This window comes from Etheostoma spectabile, chromosome 10 (assembly GCF_008692095.1).
Source record: "Etheostoma spectabile isolate EspeVRDwgs_2016 chromosome 10, UIUC_Espe_1.0, whole genome shotgun sequence".
Classification (NCBI taxonomy): Eukaryota; Metazoa; Chordata; class Actinopteri; order Perciformes; family Percidae; genus Etheostoma; species Etheostoma spectabile.
In genome coordinates, this window is record NC_045742.1 from 4228901 (window position 1) to 4246933 (window position 18033).

Sequence of the window (18033 nt, forward strand, 5' to 3'; positions counted from 1 at the left end):
ATATACGCAGAACAAAATTATAAACAAACACTTTAGTTCTTCTTAGTTCTTTAGCCCCCATTTTTCATGTGCTGAACTCAAATATCTTAGACTTTTTCTACAGACACAAAAGGCTTATTTCTGTCAAATATTGTTCATAAATCTGTGCTAGTGAGCACTTCTCCTTTGCCGAGATGATCCATCCACCTCCCAGGTGTGGCACATCAATGCTGATTAGACAGCATGACTATTATACAGGTGTGCCTTAGGCTGGCCACAATGAAAGGCCAATCTAAAATATGCAGTTTATGGTACTGGGGAGATTTAGACAGATTTGTGAACAATATTTGAGAAAAGTCTTTAGATCTTTGAGTTAATCTCATGAAAAATAGGGAACAAAAGTGTTGCGTTTATGATTTTGTTCAGAATACATTCCATACTACACCTGGCCCTGGTGGACCTATACATTTGGGTAGAATAGCACGACACACACACACACACACACAAAACACACACACACACACACACACACACACACACACACACACACACACACACACACACACACATAGAGCTCATTAAATGAAGCACAGGCAGATTATCACAGCAGCAACACCCTGCTGATTTATACATATTCAACATTCATCGTCCACATTTCAGAAGAGCGAAACAGTGATGTGGTCAGAATTCTTAATTGCTCATTTTCACGCCTCTTTTTAAAAAATCATTTTCATATTTAATATTACAATGTTTAATTAAATCTACTCACTGCTTCGGGGGTGTGATTGTACTTGAGTACAATCACACCCCCTGAAGCAGGGTTTTTGTGTGTTTTGTGGGACTGAAATGAAAAGTGTTGCGTGCGTGTTAGACATGAAAGTGCACACAGTATTGCTTCTGAATGGCAGTGACGCCTTGTTCTGTCTTTTCTTCCACTCTGGTTTTGTTCATTTGAGCGTCAGTACACAATCAACATCTGCATATCGTCTTAGTAAATTAAGAAACCCAAAATATGACAGAAGTGAAGCGTCCATCCCATCTGTGCTGTTTCTGTCCCAGGTAGAAGAGGCCGTTGGTGTGAAGAGAGTGACACAGTCCCAGAGAATTAAAAAAACTAAAACGCCTTAGCAGCTCACACAAGAGAGGGAAAAAGAGTGTCAAGTCCTTACAAATTGTTACTATTTTACACAGTCTTGATGATTGCGAGGTAGACACTACACCATTCATGTTAGAAGATCATTTACTGGGAGTGGACACTGTCATGGCCGTTGGCTGTGCCCCGAGAAGATTCCCTAGGACTTGTGTTTGCTGTGTTCCCGTCCCTCGGTCTGCTTGTGTGTTGGCCGTAGTCTCCCGTCCTCGGACCTTTCCCAAATCCCACTCTGTGCGTCCCTGATTCCTCTCCTCGCCTTCCTCGCATCTTAATCCCACCCACAGCAGATTTGAACGGCGGAGTCATAAAAGAGATAGGAGGAGCTGTGGTGGTGCAAAAATCGGGAATTGGGAAAAGGTTTGACCGGCTCTGCTGATCATGCACATGTCTGCAAATGGCTCATCACCTGTCCCCGTCTGCTCACCGGCTCGCAGGGTATGTGCCATCAGCTCTTCAACCATTCTTTGCCAGATTGTTGTTTCAAGCCCAGTGGTGGTTTATGCTTTTAGGCAAACTTAGTTTATCTCTCTAGTGATTCATTATCTTCGTCTTTTGACTAACCTGTCTCACCATGTGTCCCCTGATCATCACCCGCCTGTCTGTCCTTTTGCTCACGTCCCTGCCAGCTGTACAGGGAACTGTTTTTTCCATTCTTCCCTGCCATCAGCCCCTCAATCAGATCCTCCTCTAGACTAAAATGTTTTGTCCTACCACCACCCCTTCCGTGTCCTGCATTTGCGTCCTGCACATTTGATTTGCCAATGCAGAGAATTCATGATGATGTTGAGTTGCATTCTGATTTCTAAACTTAGCCATGAGATGGGCGTGTAAATAATCTGGCTGGTTTTGTGTTTTACTTAAATTTAGCAAAACCAATGGCACACTAGCTTTAGGTGTGCAAGAGATTTTTTTAATCTTTTTAATTTTTATATTCCAATCCGCATGCCAAATGACCTCTTTCACAGCCATTGGCAGGAGCACAGCCTGTTATTTATTGTAGTTTAATTTACTTTTTCTCCATCTACTTTCCATTCGTTTGGTAACTGATATCAGGTGATAAGACACACCCATTAACAAGAAGATTTTCAAATGGCATTTCATGTTAAAAAGGTTGCTGACCCCTGGTGTAGCCTATAGCATAGCTACCGTGGCTATGGCCTCTGAAACTATCCCATCAATCCAGCCTTTTGTTGCCAGATCTAAGATACTTTCTGCCATTAATTACATGTTTAATACTTCACAGAGTAACAGATAAACTTAACACCCTCCAACAATCTTGTCTTTGCTGACCTTCAGTGGTTTAACATCTCACCTGGCTGCAGGGATGTACAGGTGGACTTTGTGACGTAACTGTTGGGTGTGGTTACAGCTACGCTCCTGTTTTTAAATACACCTCTGACGTCCACTGATTTAAAAACATCCCAGGATACTGTCTTGAAACTAGTTTTTTTTGCATCAAATGAAAAGGAAATCAGGGGAGATGATCACAATGTTTGAATATCCCGACATTATGAAGTATAAAGTTGATGAAAATACAATTATTTCATTTGAAGAGTAATTCATGAATGAATGAATGAGTTATTCATTCATTCCCCAAGAAAGTCATGATGAAATATATTACTAAGTTAAGATTTATGTTAGTCTCTGCCTCCCTCTTTCTTTATTTTTTTTTTACTTCCCCCAAGTTCCCTGAAGGCATCAAAGATAACTTACACTGTGGCATCATTTATTTCACTTAGTCTCTTTTCCTCCTCTTCACCTCCAGCTTTTAAAGTTCTTCTTCTTTTCTCTTGCATACAAAGTGTTTTTCTTTCTTCTTCACACAGTACCTTGTATTTGTTTTCCTCTTTGTCAAATTGTACTTTACAATATCCCTTTCTTGTCACAAAAGTTAAAGTGCCCTTCACCCTCTCCTCGGCGTATCCTCTCAGCAGTGAAACTTGAAGATTATCAGGACAATCCTCTTGTACTCCTTCCGGAAGTTGTGGTTCAGGGCGCCGTAGACGACGGCGTTGAGGCAGCTGTTGAAGTACGCCATAAAGTAGCTGGCGGTGAACAGCCACTCCGGGATCGCCCAGCTCAGCCTGGAGTCCAGCGCCACCGCCAGGCCGATCAGGTTCAGCGGCGCCCAGCAGACGGCGAAGAGCACGAACACCACGAACATGGTCAGGAAGTTGCGTAGGTCGTGCGGATTGATCTTTGGCCGTGTGTCCGGCTTGACCCTCCTCCTCACCTGGATGACCAGGATCCAGATGCGAAGGTAACAGTAGCTGACAATGCCGATTGGCAGGATGAAGTGCACCACCACCACCGTGATGGTGTACAGCGAGCTGACGGACTGGGCGAAGGTGCAGGAGTACACCCTTGGGTCGTACTGCAGCGACTCTACGAACCAGTTGGGCACGATGGCGAGGATGGTGAGCACCCAGACGAGCACCACGTAGCACATGGTGTTGCTGTTGGAGAAGAGCTTATCGTATTTGAGGCTGTGGCAGATGTAGCAGTAGCGGTTGATGGCGATGCCCGTGATGTTGAAGATGGAGCCGATGACGCTGAGGCCCATGAGAAAGCCGCTGATCTGACAGTGGATGTAACCGGCGATCCAGCCGTCGTGGAAGATGGCGGTCAGGACCAGCGGATAGGGGTAGATGGCGACAACTAGGTCAGCAAAAGCCAGGCTCACCACAAAGGCGTTTCCTGCAGGCGGAGGGGAGACAAACGTCATCAGCAGGTAGGATACCACCAGAACAGACTGTGAAAGGTGAGTAAGCTCCAATTATTCTTGTTTGTCTTGGAAAATAAGCAGAATAGAGCTGCACAGATTCATTGATTAGTTCTCAACTATTAAATTAAAAGCAAACTATTTTGACTTTTCATTTTAAGTCCTTTTTTATGTTAATAAAAGTCTAAATTCTCTGATTCCAGCTCGTTAAATGTGAATATTTTCTAGTTTCGTCTCTCCTCTGTGACAGTAAACTGAATATCTTTGAGTTGTGGACAAAACGAGACATGTGAGGACGTCACCTCGGACTTTGGGAAACACCTATCAACATTTTTCACCATGTTCTGACATTTTATAGACCCGAAGAAATGGGCAGACAATTTGACAATGAAAATAATTTTTAATTTCAGCATTACCTTGAATTATTTGGGTGTGGAAATATGATCAGAATCATGTGTTTGAGTAAGTTAATGTAGGGTATTTTGATATTGCTTCTACCCTTGGCCATAGGCATCTTAAGTCAGCCTTACTATGGGATCGTACCAATGTATAAAAGCCATTAGCATCCATCCCCCTGCCCTGACAAACCTTCCAGGCAGCCGGTGTTTCCCTTAATATTCTCCTCAAATCAAACTTTTCAAGCCTTGAAACTTGCTTTTCTCTGTTTCATATGACTTCAAAGACATAACCTTGGGCTTTTGGTCCTTGTGATGGACATTTTTCACAATGTTTCTTTATTAAATCATTTGGTCATAAAATAATCAACAGATTAATTAATGAGGAAACCAATCAATAGTTGCGAACTTTATGTAAAGTACTGGTATACGCTGGTATGTTTCTTCAAAGTTACTACTGGATGTAAATATTTAACACTTTTTACATATAAGATGAAATTGTCAATAGATGAAAATAAAACTGAAGTTTTAGAGTACAACTTGTTTCTGGCATTTTGCAAGAGTTGGGTTGAGACGGAAGGTATTGGAAACCAAAAAATGTAAAAACAACTTGACAAGACAGAAGCGAGTTCTGACAGAAGGAACAGCAGAACGAGGCACAACACATATAAAAGCAAAACAAAAACGGCAAACATCAAACCCAGAACAACTCTGAACAGAAACAGGACATCACTGAAGGAAACTGAAACAGTCTCTGGCAAACAGACGAGTAAGCGACAGACAAAAAACCATGAAGCCAAACTCAGACTGATCACTTTCCCCTCCAACTTAACTTTAATATTATCTGGATCATTACTCTGCAGACCTCATCACCTCCGCTTAATGCTGCCACCATCATTACAAGCTAATGAATACAACTGTCCAAAGCTGCTCCTGCCTTAGCTCGTCCAAGAAGAGAGGAGAGGAAACACTGGTTTGTACAGTATGCAAACCACAGCGGCAGCATGGTTGGACTTCATTCCACTTATTTTTACTCTTTGCTCAGCCAAATACAGTCAACTTTGAGAATAAAAAGTTCTCTGATAAGCTGGAAAGGTCTCACATATGACTAATCAACCAAAGAAATCTTAGTCGACTAAGCCCAAGACTACCTATTGGTCGACTTATTGCAACCCATTCTCACTCCCAACTCAAAGTATGGATGCTTGTTCAGTGCCTCTTAGCGTTAGATCCGCAAACAGCACCCTTCAGCCTCTGAATGGAACGCACCGGGCAGAGCTATTAAGAGTGACAGGTGACTGGTAGCAGGTAGTGTGAAAGCCCAAAATGCCATGTAAGAATGTAGGATAGAGTGACTTTCACCCAGGGGTACATGTTCCGTTCTTGTCCTGTGTGTCACTGAATCGTACATTTTATAACCCCACCCACGATCTTTTCCTAAACCCAAATGTCCCATTCTTTTCCCACATGTCACTGAAACGTACTTATTAATAAGCCTATCCGTGTTCTATTTCTAAACCTAACTGTCATGTTGTTGTGCGAAATGTCAGTTAAATGTACACCCCGACCCAATCTAAAGTAACCCCAAGAATTACGACGAGATGCTGAAACATGACTTTTCTTTGTTTCTAAGAAAACACCACTAGGCTTCTTTAATCCTGAACGTGTAGATTGAATCATCATATTCAGATCCCCAATATGACTTCTCACCAAAGGAGTCACCTAAGCACCCTGATTGATACATAATACACAGCCTGTAATTCAAATTAGCCTGTTCATTAGGACATGTGATGAATTAATGAGCAGAGATTTCTATCGGCATGGTGTGATCTTTGCCACTTGAACGCACTGAGTAGTTGCAGAAGTTTCAAAGACCTCAGTTTTTCCACATTGAAATGCAAATTTATGCAGCAAGTCATTCCACAATCTAATCAGCTCATCTGTTCTGTAGAGGGAGCAGCACCGTGAACTTTCTTCTCCTCTGTTCTGGAGTTACGGCGTATCCTTCATAGACAGACGGAAGGATGGATGCATCTCGTAACCACAGAGTCCGCTTGTAGTGAGATGGTTGTCTTTGTTCCTTCACTCCTTTCGTGTTTCATTTGTGTCTCTCAGCGGTGCGAGTGTGTTCGACGCTGCAGCCGCCGCCGGTGTGTGTCATCCTGACAGCAGCTCTGACAGCGGCAGCTTGTACCTTGTTCAAGTACAACAGCGAACACTGCTGTCACCCACAGACGGATGGATATTGAGCTGCAGTTTGTAGGAAAAAATAGACACAGACACTTTGTCTGCCTAACTCAACCTTCAGCTGACTTTTCTGGATCATGCTGGAGTAAAGAGACACAAGTAGGTAAAACAGAATTTGGAAGTGGTTAAAGAGTCCTATTCAGGGCTGAAGAATATCAGATATGTGGAGTTCATGAGTTCAAATTAGGGTTGGGAATGGTATGTTTTTTTTCTTCCTGAAACCGTTGAATAAATTAATACTTTAAAAATGGTGCCAAAATGTACCAAATGGTACTAAAATGAGGCCCTGTAATCTACGCTGTCATCCGGTCCATTTCCGTAGATCAACCCTAGTTCCAATTTCCCCGGCAGAACGAATCCACCGTACCTGCGTGCAGCGCCGCCGCTCCCACCATGCGCTGTGCGTAAGGCACCAAGTGCTCAGGGGGCACCAAAAATATCCTAAGGAAAAATCATCATAGTCATATTAACTATAATGCCAATATTATTTCAGTATAGAAATATTAGGCACTTTTTTAGGCATGCATATCACAAAACGGGCAGTATAAGAGAGATATTTAATTGCTCATGAAAGTAACAATGGTACCCCACCCCTCCAAAACACACACACACACACTCAACTTCCCAAGCTCCATGTGGTTGCCCTTCCCTATCTCAGTGGTCTGTTGGATTGCACCTGACGAAGTTTGGTCCAAGTCAACTTTTTGGGAAATGGCCTCGAAAAGACAGCAGGAGTCAGCAGCTGAGAAAAGATAGAAGAAGAAACTGCGTGATGATGCCCATGCATCACTTGCAGGCAAGTCCATGCTTAATCATTCCTCACTACGGGAAATGTGTTGCTAATGTAATGGTTAGCCTATGCATAAACCTCAAACCTAAGCTATAACTTAGGTGCAAGCTAAATTAAGATTTTAACGTTAAATATTATTTATGTAATTTACAAGTAACTGATGCCAGCTAGCTGTTACTTTACTTTAGATATGGAGCAGTAGTTTGGTTTATTTTGACGGTGGTCAATACGTTCTCAGTAACAGTTAGCAGTCAGTGCACAAGGTAGGCTAACAATTCCTCTTGCTTCAACCATTTATTTATCATGCTCAGAGCACCAACATGGCTAGAAGCGGCGCTGCCAGCGTGGGTATCCACAAGCCATCTTAGTTTTAATGTTCAACATTATGGTTTACAAGATGTTTGAAGCCTTTTAGCTCTGTTTTTGGTCTCTACCAACTCGTGAAGGAAATATCGGTCTCTTTAGCTGATAAATGCTCCACTATGTCCACCAGTTAGTCTCTAACTGTGAAGTCAATTTTGTTTATATAGTCAAATGTCACAAATCACAAATTTGTCTCAAGGGGTTTTACAATCTGTACAGAATGTGTCTCCCTCTTCCCTCGATTCAAAGCTTTTCCCTCTGAAAACAGCTGCCTGCTGACTCCAAAAACAACACTTTGACAGTAAAGTTTTGTTCCAAACAGATGAGCTGAAACTCAATATAAAGCTCCGTAAAGCCGAGAGCAGCTGCAGATTGAGCTGACCATTCTCTGTAGTTTCATCCATTCAAGCGACTCCTTTCAAATTATCTTAAGCGAGATGCCTTGCATCAGCAATTCTGTCTGTGCTGCTGCTGGGGGCGAGTAGCCACTGAAGCTGCTCCGACTTTGATCATTGGATGGCTACAGTAATAAGAGAAATGATTGTTAGCGGTGGTGCAGAACATAGGCCATGTCAAATGTCTCTTAAGTTTTAAGATGGAGTCTTTTGTTACACATAGAAACCAACAAAAGTGCCCAAGACACATTCTCCTATTGGGGACAAGTTTACGGTACTCGCTGTACTGTAACTCTAATAACCCCAAAATCCTGAATTGAACACACTGAGTGTGGACTGAAATGGAATTTCATGGCAGAAAAAAGTATCAAAACGTCAATAAAAAACTAGAAATAGATGTCCACTTCTCCACAGTGCATCCACATGCTCAGTGTGTTCAAGATATTTATATATATTTGCCAAAATACTTATTTTTCAATCCTCAAAAAGCACAGTAGTCCCTGCATATTACATTATTTTATGTAATACAAACAATCTATTGTTGGTAACGAAACAAAAATACAACTTTTTTATCAATTTTGTCATGTCGGAAACAAAGAATTGTTGGTTTTTATCCCAGCAATGTACAGTACATTCGTTGACCCCTGCCCCCCAGGAAATGTGTCGGGCTTTAAAGCAAATGAAAGCACCTCTGAGCACCTCTGAAGGCTGTATCCAGCTGTGCAGGTGTGCTGCTGCAGGACGAGGTCAGGAAAGAGCTTAGATCAGGTCAGGCTCATCAGTTGGGGAGAAATACAGCATAAACCCCATTTTTAAAGTGGAACAATATTATGCTTTTTATTTTCTGTCATGTATATCATGTTACAATGTCTGATTTTCATATTAAACATGGCCAAGGCTTAACATAATGAGGTAAAAGTAATCCCTGTGCTGAGGAGTCGAGGAACAGCCTCGAGGAGAGTGGAGTCGAGGAGGTACACATTTTGGAATCAGGAAAGGCTGGTTGTGATCCCCCCCGTCCACACCAATACCTATGCGCTGGTTTACAGAGGCTCTGATGGCATTCATTGCATGCTTATTCATTACGTGATTTTTTGACTTCTTTCCCCAAATCATCAGTTCGGATAGTTCTGTGTCCATATGATTTTGATCAGTTTGGATGGCTCGCACACCCCCGCGTGTGCAGCCCAGGTGCTCAGCACTCAGCCAAGCAACGCAGCAGAGAGAGATGGATAAGTTTAACAAGTTGCAAAAATCTACAAAAACAAACCAGACTGATCTCATGAAGTGGCGTATGTATGACACTGCAATGCGTATGCCATTATTCTCAAGACGCATACTCGCTTTTTAGCGTGTATATCAACGCTGTTTGGCCTCCATTGACTTACATTACCTTGCGATTGCGTGTGAATTAGTATGAAAGGGCGAAGATCCGCATAGGGCCATAGGACTTTCACCCAGGAGACCGGGGATCTTGTCAAGTTTCTTAAACTAAACCGTCGCTTTCTTCTTTGACTAACCATCCCAGTTCTTCTTTTCCTAAACTCAACTCAGCTTCTTCTGATGATAACACGTTCTTCTTGCAATAACATGGCAAGTGGCAATAACACGCCAAATGTCGTGTATGTGTACGGCCATTGCACACAGCATACACGCGGGCAGCTCAAAAATCGTAACACGCCACTTGGCTTAAGAAAGTTGCTGTGTATATTTCTGCAAAGTCATGATGCCATGTTGCAAATACAGAAAGTAAAAATTTATGTAGACACTATACGCCAACTTTTGAGTATTATTTGCTATTATCAGCACTATCAGCCTTGCATAATATGTTTAATAATAATGTCCATCCCTACTTCAGAAGCTGTTGAAAACGCAGGTGTCAACACCACACAGCATTTTTTTAAAGGTGTGCAATCTGAAAACCCTGGGGGGAGTTTCCATAAATATTTATGTTGCCTGCTGGCCAGCTGTGACCTTCCTCGGGCAATGCAGTCACCCAATACTGAAGCTGTAAAGGTTTAATGATGCGAAGGGATCACATTTCACTCCTCTATTCCCTTAAAATCTAGAGTTAAGAAGAAAGATCTGTGCGATGACCTCTACCAGACCTTCATATTAAGACAAAGAAACATAAATAAAGAAAATGCCGCAACATCCTCAGCCCATTTTGCTGAAGATTAGCAGCCGAAACAGGCTTTACAGATACATAAAGGGTTGGGATACAATTTTAAAGGCAGAAGGATCTAAGGGGCCATGACCCTAGGGGGGCTCTATTTTAACAATCTAAGCGTATGGCGTGAAGTGCCGTGGGCGTTTGTAAATCCACTTTTGCTAATTTAACGGCGGAAAAAAGTGTCTGTGCGCCGGGCGTATGATCTGCTGATCTGCTGAGGAGAGAAGAAACTAGTCTGCTTGTGCGGGGAAGTGACAGTGCACAAGCAGATCATATCATAACACTATTTCACACTGTTTTATTTATATTTGTAATCTTCTGCATGTGTGTGTGCTGCCGCGCTTCCCTGTGTGTGTGTGTGTGTGTGTGTGTGTGTGTAACAAGCATAGTATGTGCGCGCTGTGCACGAGCCTAGGCGCATTCTGATAAAATAACAATGAAAGGCTGCGTTATTGACTCCAGACCAGGTTTCTGTCTCCATTTTATCCATCGTCTGTTGAGAATCCAAACTCGTCCTGCTGCTCTCCTCAGAAGGAATGAGCTACAAACCTTTCAGAACCACTTCAATATTTATTTATATACGTAAGTTCTGCTGATTTGATATTTCCCTTAGTGGTTAATGTGTTTAATTATTTAATTGGTTGTTTTGTCCCGACAAATCTGTAAAAATTGTCACCATAATTTTCCATGTGGGTCCAAGGTGATGTCTTACATTACTTTCTGTCCCCAACAGTCCAAACCCCAAAGATTTTTAGTTTGTAGTAGAGCTACAAATCAATTAGTTGATAATCGATGAGTTTAGTCATGAGTTTAAGTCATTTTTTATGCAAAAGAGTAAAATTTCTCTGATTCCAGCTTCTTAAAAGAAAATATTTTCTAGTTTCTTCTCTCAGTAAACTGAATATATTTGAGTTGTGGACAAAACGAGACATTTCAGGACGTCACCTCGGGCTTTGGGAAAAACTGATCCACATTTTCTTTTTCCCACAGATTAATTGGCAATGAAAATAATCATTAGTTGCAGACCCAATCATAACCAAGCATAATTATTCAATCTCCCATAAAGTGCCTGTTCTCTTTTATTTGTGTGTCGTGTCAATCACAATTTATTTTACCAAAGAGCATAAAGGAAATAATCGTTGTTTGTAGTGATAGGAAACAAAAAAAAGACCAAATCCTCAGATTTGAAAAGCTTCTCCTTTTTGCTTAATCAATGACTCAAACATATATAATTAATTATCAAAATGCAGCAGCTGGTCGAAAGTTCAATTGATAAACAAATTATTTCAGCATCTGTATCTTTATTTGGGCTTCCAGGACGAGTAAAGATGGTGTGCAAACGTAAAAATGCTACATCTGTTGTTTCATGTGTCAGATCGTATTTAGTCAACATTTTTTCTGCTGTTCAGATTCAATTTCCATCTTATTGTCTACTGGTTGTGAACATTATTTAGGTTACCACTTAAAACTTGTTTGTTTTTCTGCCTTCTAAGCAATTGAAAAACAGATCTGAACATCATCTGAGATTTGTTCTTCTATATCAAGGTATATAGCATTCTGTATATCTTTACTTCTCTTTACTTCAAAATGCTGAAAGCAATCACTTCTGGTTTCAGACTCCCCAAAGCTAATTACAGCTGCCGGCTGTTTGCTTGTTTATCATAATCTGCTCATTGCAGACGGTTTCAAACAGCAGAGAGCTCACTCATTTCCATGAGTTCCTCAGAGTAAACTGTGGTTCCTCTTGAGATGGTGACATGAAAATTAAGGTCAAAAAACAATTGTGAGCTTATTTTATGAGTAAATCCCCTCAGTACCCACTTCCTGCTGGCTTCCACCTGTCAGACCGGTCGGTTCAGGATTAAGCGCAACACCAAGAGAACATCCATCTGCTCAGCTTCGCTTCTCACAACGCAGAGAGTGACGCCACCCATCATCCCAACGCTTTAAACGGACTAAACTCCATCTGCTGACATTTATCACATATCTGACATATCACGGATAGCCAGAGGATGTATTATCCTGCTCTTTTAGAGCAGATTAACTCAATTGTGTTGTCAGGTTATTTGTGCTACTGCGTGGACAGTACAAGGCTTTTGGCTTCAAACTATATTTCAATCTAAGTCTCCACCAAAAGTTACACAGACGATTCTAACTGCGGGTAGCGCTATGTAGCAACATTGTGGCGGGTCCCTTTGTCGTTTCTATTGTGCACAAACACGAGGATGCACATGAATGCACACAAGCGTGCGGGTAGACTGCCAACACATTCTCATGAATGGGTTTGTATGATATTGTACAAAACCTTAAGCTCAACAATTTGTATGAGATCCTACAAACTTACGGCAACTAGCAGACAACGTGACAACGCCACATGACAAGTTTAGCTGAAAAAATTGACCGTCCCGTAACGCAAGTTTAGGTATCAAAGGTATTAGTAATTTTGTGGTTTGGATTAAAATACCGGCCCCCTTAAGTTGTACTTTCTGGACACAAGCTCCGCTCCCCCTACTTGAATTCTGTGATTTATGACCCACCCATCCACCTTCACCTCCTCCTACGTGGATCTTCGTGCTCTCATACAGCAGCAGTCAATGCGCTGCATGTAACAACTAGAAAATGCATTTCCTGCAGAAAATGCGTGGGAATGCTGAATAGCTAAATTGCTAAACTGGATTAATATCTTAAATTCGTAAGAAGACGTTGAAGTAGTGAGGATAGTTGGAAAAGTATGAATGGTTTTAATTAACTTGAATTTCATATCATAGCACCACTAATGTACAAAAGATGTGGAATGATTAAAGTTTGTTTTGTAAAGCTAAACTGGATTGCCGGTGAAAATGTGTAAGAAGAAGGTGAAGTTGTATAAAAGGTGGAAAAGTGATCATTGTTATAAATGTCTTTAAAAGGTTGCATAATAGTCATATTGTATGAAAGGTGGAGGTGTTCCAACAGTGGCACAGCAAAGGGAAGCGAGCGACATCCAGACAGACTGCAGTTCAGTGCGGCTGCTGCTTATTGTAAATCTCTCTCCATTTTTTCTCTATTTTAAAATGACAGCAAAGTACAACTCTACTTTTAATGAAATCAAACAAAGAAAAATGTTCTCACGTCACCTTAAAGTCAAAAATCAATACTAGAGTAACCTACTTCCTTGTCTAGCTGCTGCCATGAATATGCAGAGGACAAATCAGAATGTAAACCATCATTACAAAAGCTTTATTTCTGTGTGTGTGTGTGTGTGTGTCTCTTTGTCTGTCTGTCTGTCTGTCTGTCTGTGTGTCTGTGTCACTGTTTGTGACTGTGTGTAACTCTCTGTCTGCATTCTGGGAGTCTTTTCATCCACATACATTTTCTGGCTTTTCTTGGTCTAGAAGGCACCAACTTCTAAAAAAGATTTCACATTTATACTACATAAATTGCCCAATTTAATACATATTCATCTTTCCAGCGGTGAAATATCCCTCTAAGTTATGGACAATTCAAAAACGTACAGAATAATAATGATAGTGAAAGAGCAGGATGCCAATAATAATAAATGCCTAATCCTAACCCTTTGGTGTTATGTTATTTTTTTATAAGAAGATATTAAAGATGTGTTTGTTTCAGGAGGTTTATGCCTCGATTGGCTCTCAGGCTTCAACACTCCGTTGCCCAAATTTGATTTATCTGGGTCTAACTCACAGGATGGCAAAAACTGAAAACTTAATCATAAATTGTTTTGGAGGCCTGTGAGGGATGTTACAGATGCTACAGAGAGTCAGTCTTTTTATTCTCTGTTAAGGGGAGGGTCATCCAACTTTTTTTAGTCTAGGGGGGAAGGTCATCCATCTTTTGTATTCATGAATACAGCCGAATTTCAAAGTGGCTTGTTTGGTACATATTTTCCATGTAGCTCTCTGGGTCTCACCCCATCGCTAGCATGATAGCATAACCTGTTTATTCAGCCAGAGACTGCGATTTCCCAAACTGAATATATAATATATACATATAAACACAAAACCGCTTTGCTAGTTCCATCGTGTTGTAACTAAGATATCTGCTGAAATATATGATATATGAAAGCGTAGCGGACCAGATGCAAGCTTTTATTTTGTAAGGGAGAAGGTCGCGGACAGCGGGGAGGGCATGAGACGGGAGGTCTCCAGGCTGCAGCCTTACACGACTTAAATATCCTTTTTGGTCCCGGTGATTATTTGTGAAATTGTGCCAACGCCAGCCTTTTCAAGTCCTTTGAGAAGGACGGAGCGGTAGCATGCACGCTCCCAAATAGACGCTCGTCTGAGAAATGGAGGTTTGGATCATGTTCAGTGACGAGTCCATAGCAACATGTTCACGTGTTGAATGTGTTATTACCCAGTGTGCTTTGTTGAATGGTCTCAATGTTTTATTGTTTTATTTCATGTGAATGTTTAGTATTAGAAGTAATGCAGGAAGTGTGCATTTAGTTTCCATGCTTATTGTGTTTCCATAACAATGTTAGTGGTAAATCTACTGACATGGCCGCCATGACAGTGGAGTGTGATGTGTAAGATGAGAAAGCAGAGGTAAGTAATGTTTGTCACGGTTGTAAAAAAACACAATTGCTATCTGTACATCTTTGCCAAGCGTAAACCAGAACAGAAGGCATCAACAAATTGTTGGTGAGGGCCTTTTTCCTCAATCATTTTGGAGGGTCATAGAAAAATGTATTATTGACAAAGGGAGGGTCTAGTCTATTTTGACTGAAGACCCCAAAACTCCTCCGGTTGCCCCCTTAAAAAAAACTAAAAAAACCAGTCCCAAGCCCTTGATGTTGCAGCTATTGGCCTTTTTACTGCAGGCCCCTCGACAATGGACGCTGAACTTTTAAAAATTAAGAGAGAATTAAAATGCATGTTCATGAATGCATCTGGGTGACAGCTCCATCACCAGCCCGGTCTGCTGTGGATTACTCTGTCCAGGTGGGCTGGACCTCAGGCTCTGAAAAGCTTGATTAGCACTGATCTACCGGGCACGAGATCAATAAAAAAGCAGATTGGTTCAAGGAGGACACAATTTTCAAGTTTGGGCAATCAGGAGATGTCAAACATAGCAATTCAGCCCACATTGGAGCAGTTCCACCCGGTGCGGGGCAGAGCGGTCAAACAAGTAAAACCATTCCTCTTGTGATAATTGCCTTGTCAATGTAAAAGATTATAGCTATTTCCATTTGAATTGCTCTCTCAGAACGTATTAGCAAAGCAGTTTTTTTTTGCATGAAGGTTTATGAATGAACTTAGTGTGTCAGTTTTGTGTGGTGACATAATGAAGTGTGAAAGGACTTACTACTACGCTCTCTCTGTTGGTCTGAATCAGACCTCCATCTCACGCCTTCAACTTGTGCAAAATGCGGCTTCTTGCTTTTTAACACATACATCTAGACGTGCACACATCACTCCCGTTCTCTACACCCTGCATTGGCTCACGGTGCGTTTTAGAATAGATTTTAAGATTTTATTGTTGGTTTTTAAGGTTTTAAATGTTCTCGCCACAGAGTATTTGTCTGAAATTTTAACTTTGTGGGAACACAACAGGTCATTGCGGTCTTCTAATCAGTGGGTTTTAGAAGTCCTGCGGTCTAGGTATAAACGGTGGGGGGATCAAGCTTTTGCGGTTGCTGCCCCGAAACAAGTTCCCCCCCCCCCTTTGATATTCGCACTGTTACAGATGTTGCTCTTTTTAGCTCCAAACTCAAAACATATCTGTTTAATCTGGCTTTTAATACTTAGCAGGGGTGTGACAATTTAATTTTTGTAATCTTTTATAATTTTACTGGGCTTTTTTATGTTCACTCTTTCTATTGTATGATGTGATTTTACTCATTCTGTTAAGCACTTTGAATACTTGCTGGTTGCTGTGAAGTGCTATGTAAATTAATTTTGATTAGAAATTTTGAGTAATTAGTGATTAATGGGGGAGGATCGGGAGCAGTGGTGGGAGAAGTATTCAGATCCTTTACCAAAGTAAAGGTACTAATTTTGTATAATAATTTAAACTGTTTCTGGATCCTCAGTGGGGAAATTATTTAGTAATCACTACACACAGGCCTGGAATACACACATGCTCAGGACCTATTCATGCACAAATGGAGAGATGTCAGAGTAAGTGGCCTGAGCAGTTGGGGGGGGGGGGGGGTGTGTCAAGAGCACCCAGCAGTGCCCAGGAGGTGAAGTGGCATCTCTCCAGCTACCAGTCTCCCCCTCTGTACTTTGGTCCATACAGAGACTTGAACCAGCGACCCTCCGGTTCCCAACCCGACTCCCTGCGGACTGAGTTACAGCCACCCCTACTAGTACCACGCTGTAAAAATACTCTATTACGTAAAAGCCCCTATTACTTTATAATAAAAAACAACAGATTTTATAAAGTACGTGTTTTGTGTGCAACAATCTTAATTTGTTAACTAAAGCTGTCAGATTAACGTAGTGTAGTAAAAAGAACAATATTTCTCTCTGAAATGTAGAGGAGAGAGTAGAAAGTGGCATGAAAAAAAGACTCAACTAAAGTACATCAAATTTTTGCTTAAATACCATACTTGAGTTAATGTACGTAGTTAGTTACATTCCACCAGTGATCGGGAGACATGAGAATAGTTCACTGGTGGGAGAAGAGAAGAGAGAGACCTGACAGAAGACAGGTAGAAGACAGGTAGAAGACAGGGGAAGAGAAGAGTAATTAAGGGGCGAGGATAGTGATTGAAAAGAGAGGACACTGGGGAGAGTAGAGGAAAGGTGAGAAGAAATGAATCAAACCGAAAGCACAGGCCAGATTGCTGGCAGTAGGTGAATGGGGTGGATGGAGTTGAAAGTTGTGAATATCGGGGGAGGTAACAGAGGACAGGAAGAGAGATTAGATGAATGAGATGGGTGAGCAATTCATCCAGTTTTCCTCCTCCTATTGTTACATTTTCACTCAGCGATTCCAGGAATCTCTCTCCGGATTTATGTAAAAGCAGAAAAATCGAATCTTTTTTTTTGTTGACTGATGGGAATAGGACAGCACTGATGAGTTGACGGAATATGGCTGTTTACGTATTGATTCACGCCGATGCTAATTTGTCATTGTGACAGGTGTGGAGCACCTATGTGACCTGGGACACGTTCGAATTTCAAAACGGTGCACACGGTGAGTATGTTTTTTCCCGTATGGTGGGTGTGTCTCTCGTGTACACGCTGTGTCCCTGGTGATACCCAATCAGCAGAGACGTGCCTCACAACAGGGTGTTCAACGCCTCCCAGTTTCAGTTTAAAAAAACGTGTTGCTACAAGTTTTTTTCTGGGCTGAACATGGCCCAGATGATGGGAGGCTGCAGATTTAGACGCTCATGTGACAGAAATCAACCTTTGACAGTCACAGCATATTCCTCATAAATCCACCAAAGTTTAAAATGACAACACAAAGACAGAGGAAGGTGAGGGACATCTGGCGTAACCTCTGGCAGCACCGGAACAATCCCGTAAATGGAACTTCTTTCTTCTTGTCTATATAGATGGAGGTCCCTCACCTTCCTCTTTCTTCTGTGTTGCCATTTTAAACTTTGGTGGATTTATAAGGGACTATGTTTAACTGCAGAGAGGACACTGTAAAGGGGTTGCAATTGTGTATAATAACAATAAAGGCCTTCTATTCTATTACATTCTTTGGAATCATATCACTCTACAATGAAGACATCCATGTCCAGTTGAAACCGTTAAACCAGTTTGAACATTGTTCCCCGTTAGATCCTTCTTTTGTTACTGTGTGGACATCCAAAAAAAAAACGACCAGAAGGAGAAATGGGAACAAGAGACAGCAG

At 41.5% G+C, this 18033-nt stretch overlaps 1 protein-coding gene and 1 long non-coding RNA gene across 3 annotated transcripts in view; one reads left to right on the forward strand and one right to left on the reverse strand.

The window, feature by feature from the left end:
• mtnr1al (melatonin receptor type 1A like) overlaps positions 1-18033 on the reverse strand; it is a 22474-nt gene continuing 4441 nt past the window's right edge. For both annotated transcript variants that reach the window (XM_032527605.1, XM_032527606.1), the window contains one exon: positions 1-3829. In XM_032527605.1, the coding sequence (XP_032383496.1) occupies positions 3060-3829 (770 nt within the window). In that variant the 3' untranslated portion in view covers positions 1-3059. The remainder of the gene's footprint in view (positions 3830-18033) is intronic.
• Positions 16594-18033, forward strand: part of LOC116696555 (uncharacterized) — a 15007-nt gene continuing 13567 nt past the window's right edge. The window contains exon 1 of the long non-coding RNA XR_004333773.1: positions 16594-16605. This is a non-coding gene — a long non-coding RNA (uncharacterized LOC116696555). The remainder of the gene's footprint in view (positions 16606-18033) is intronic.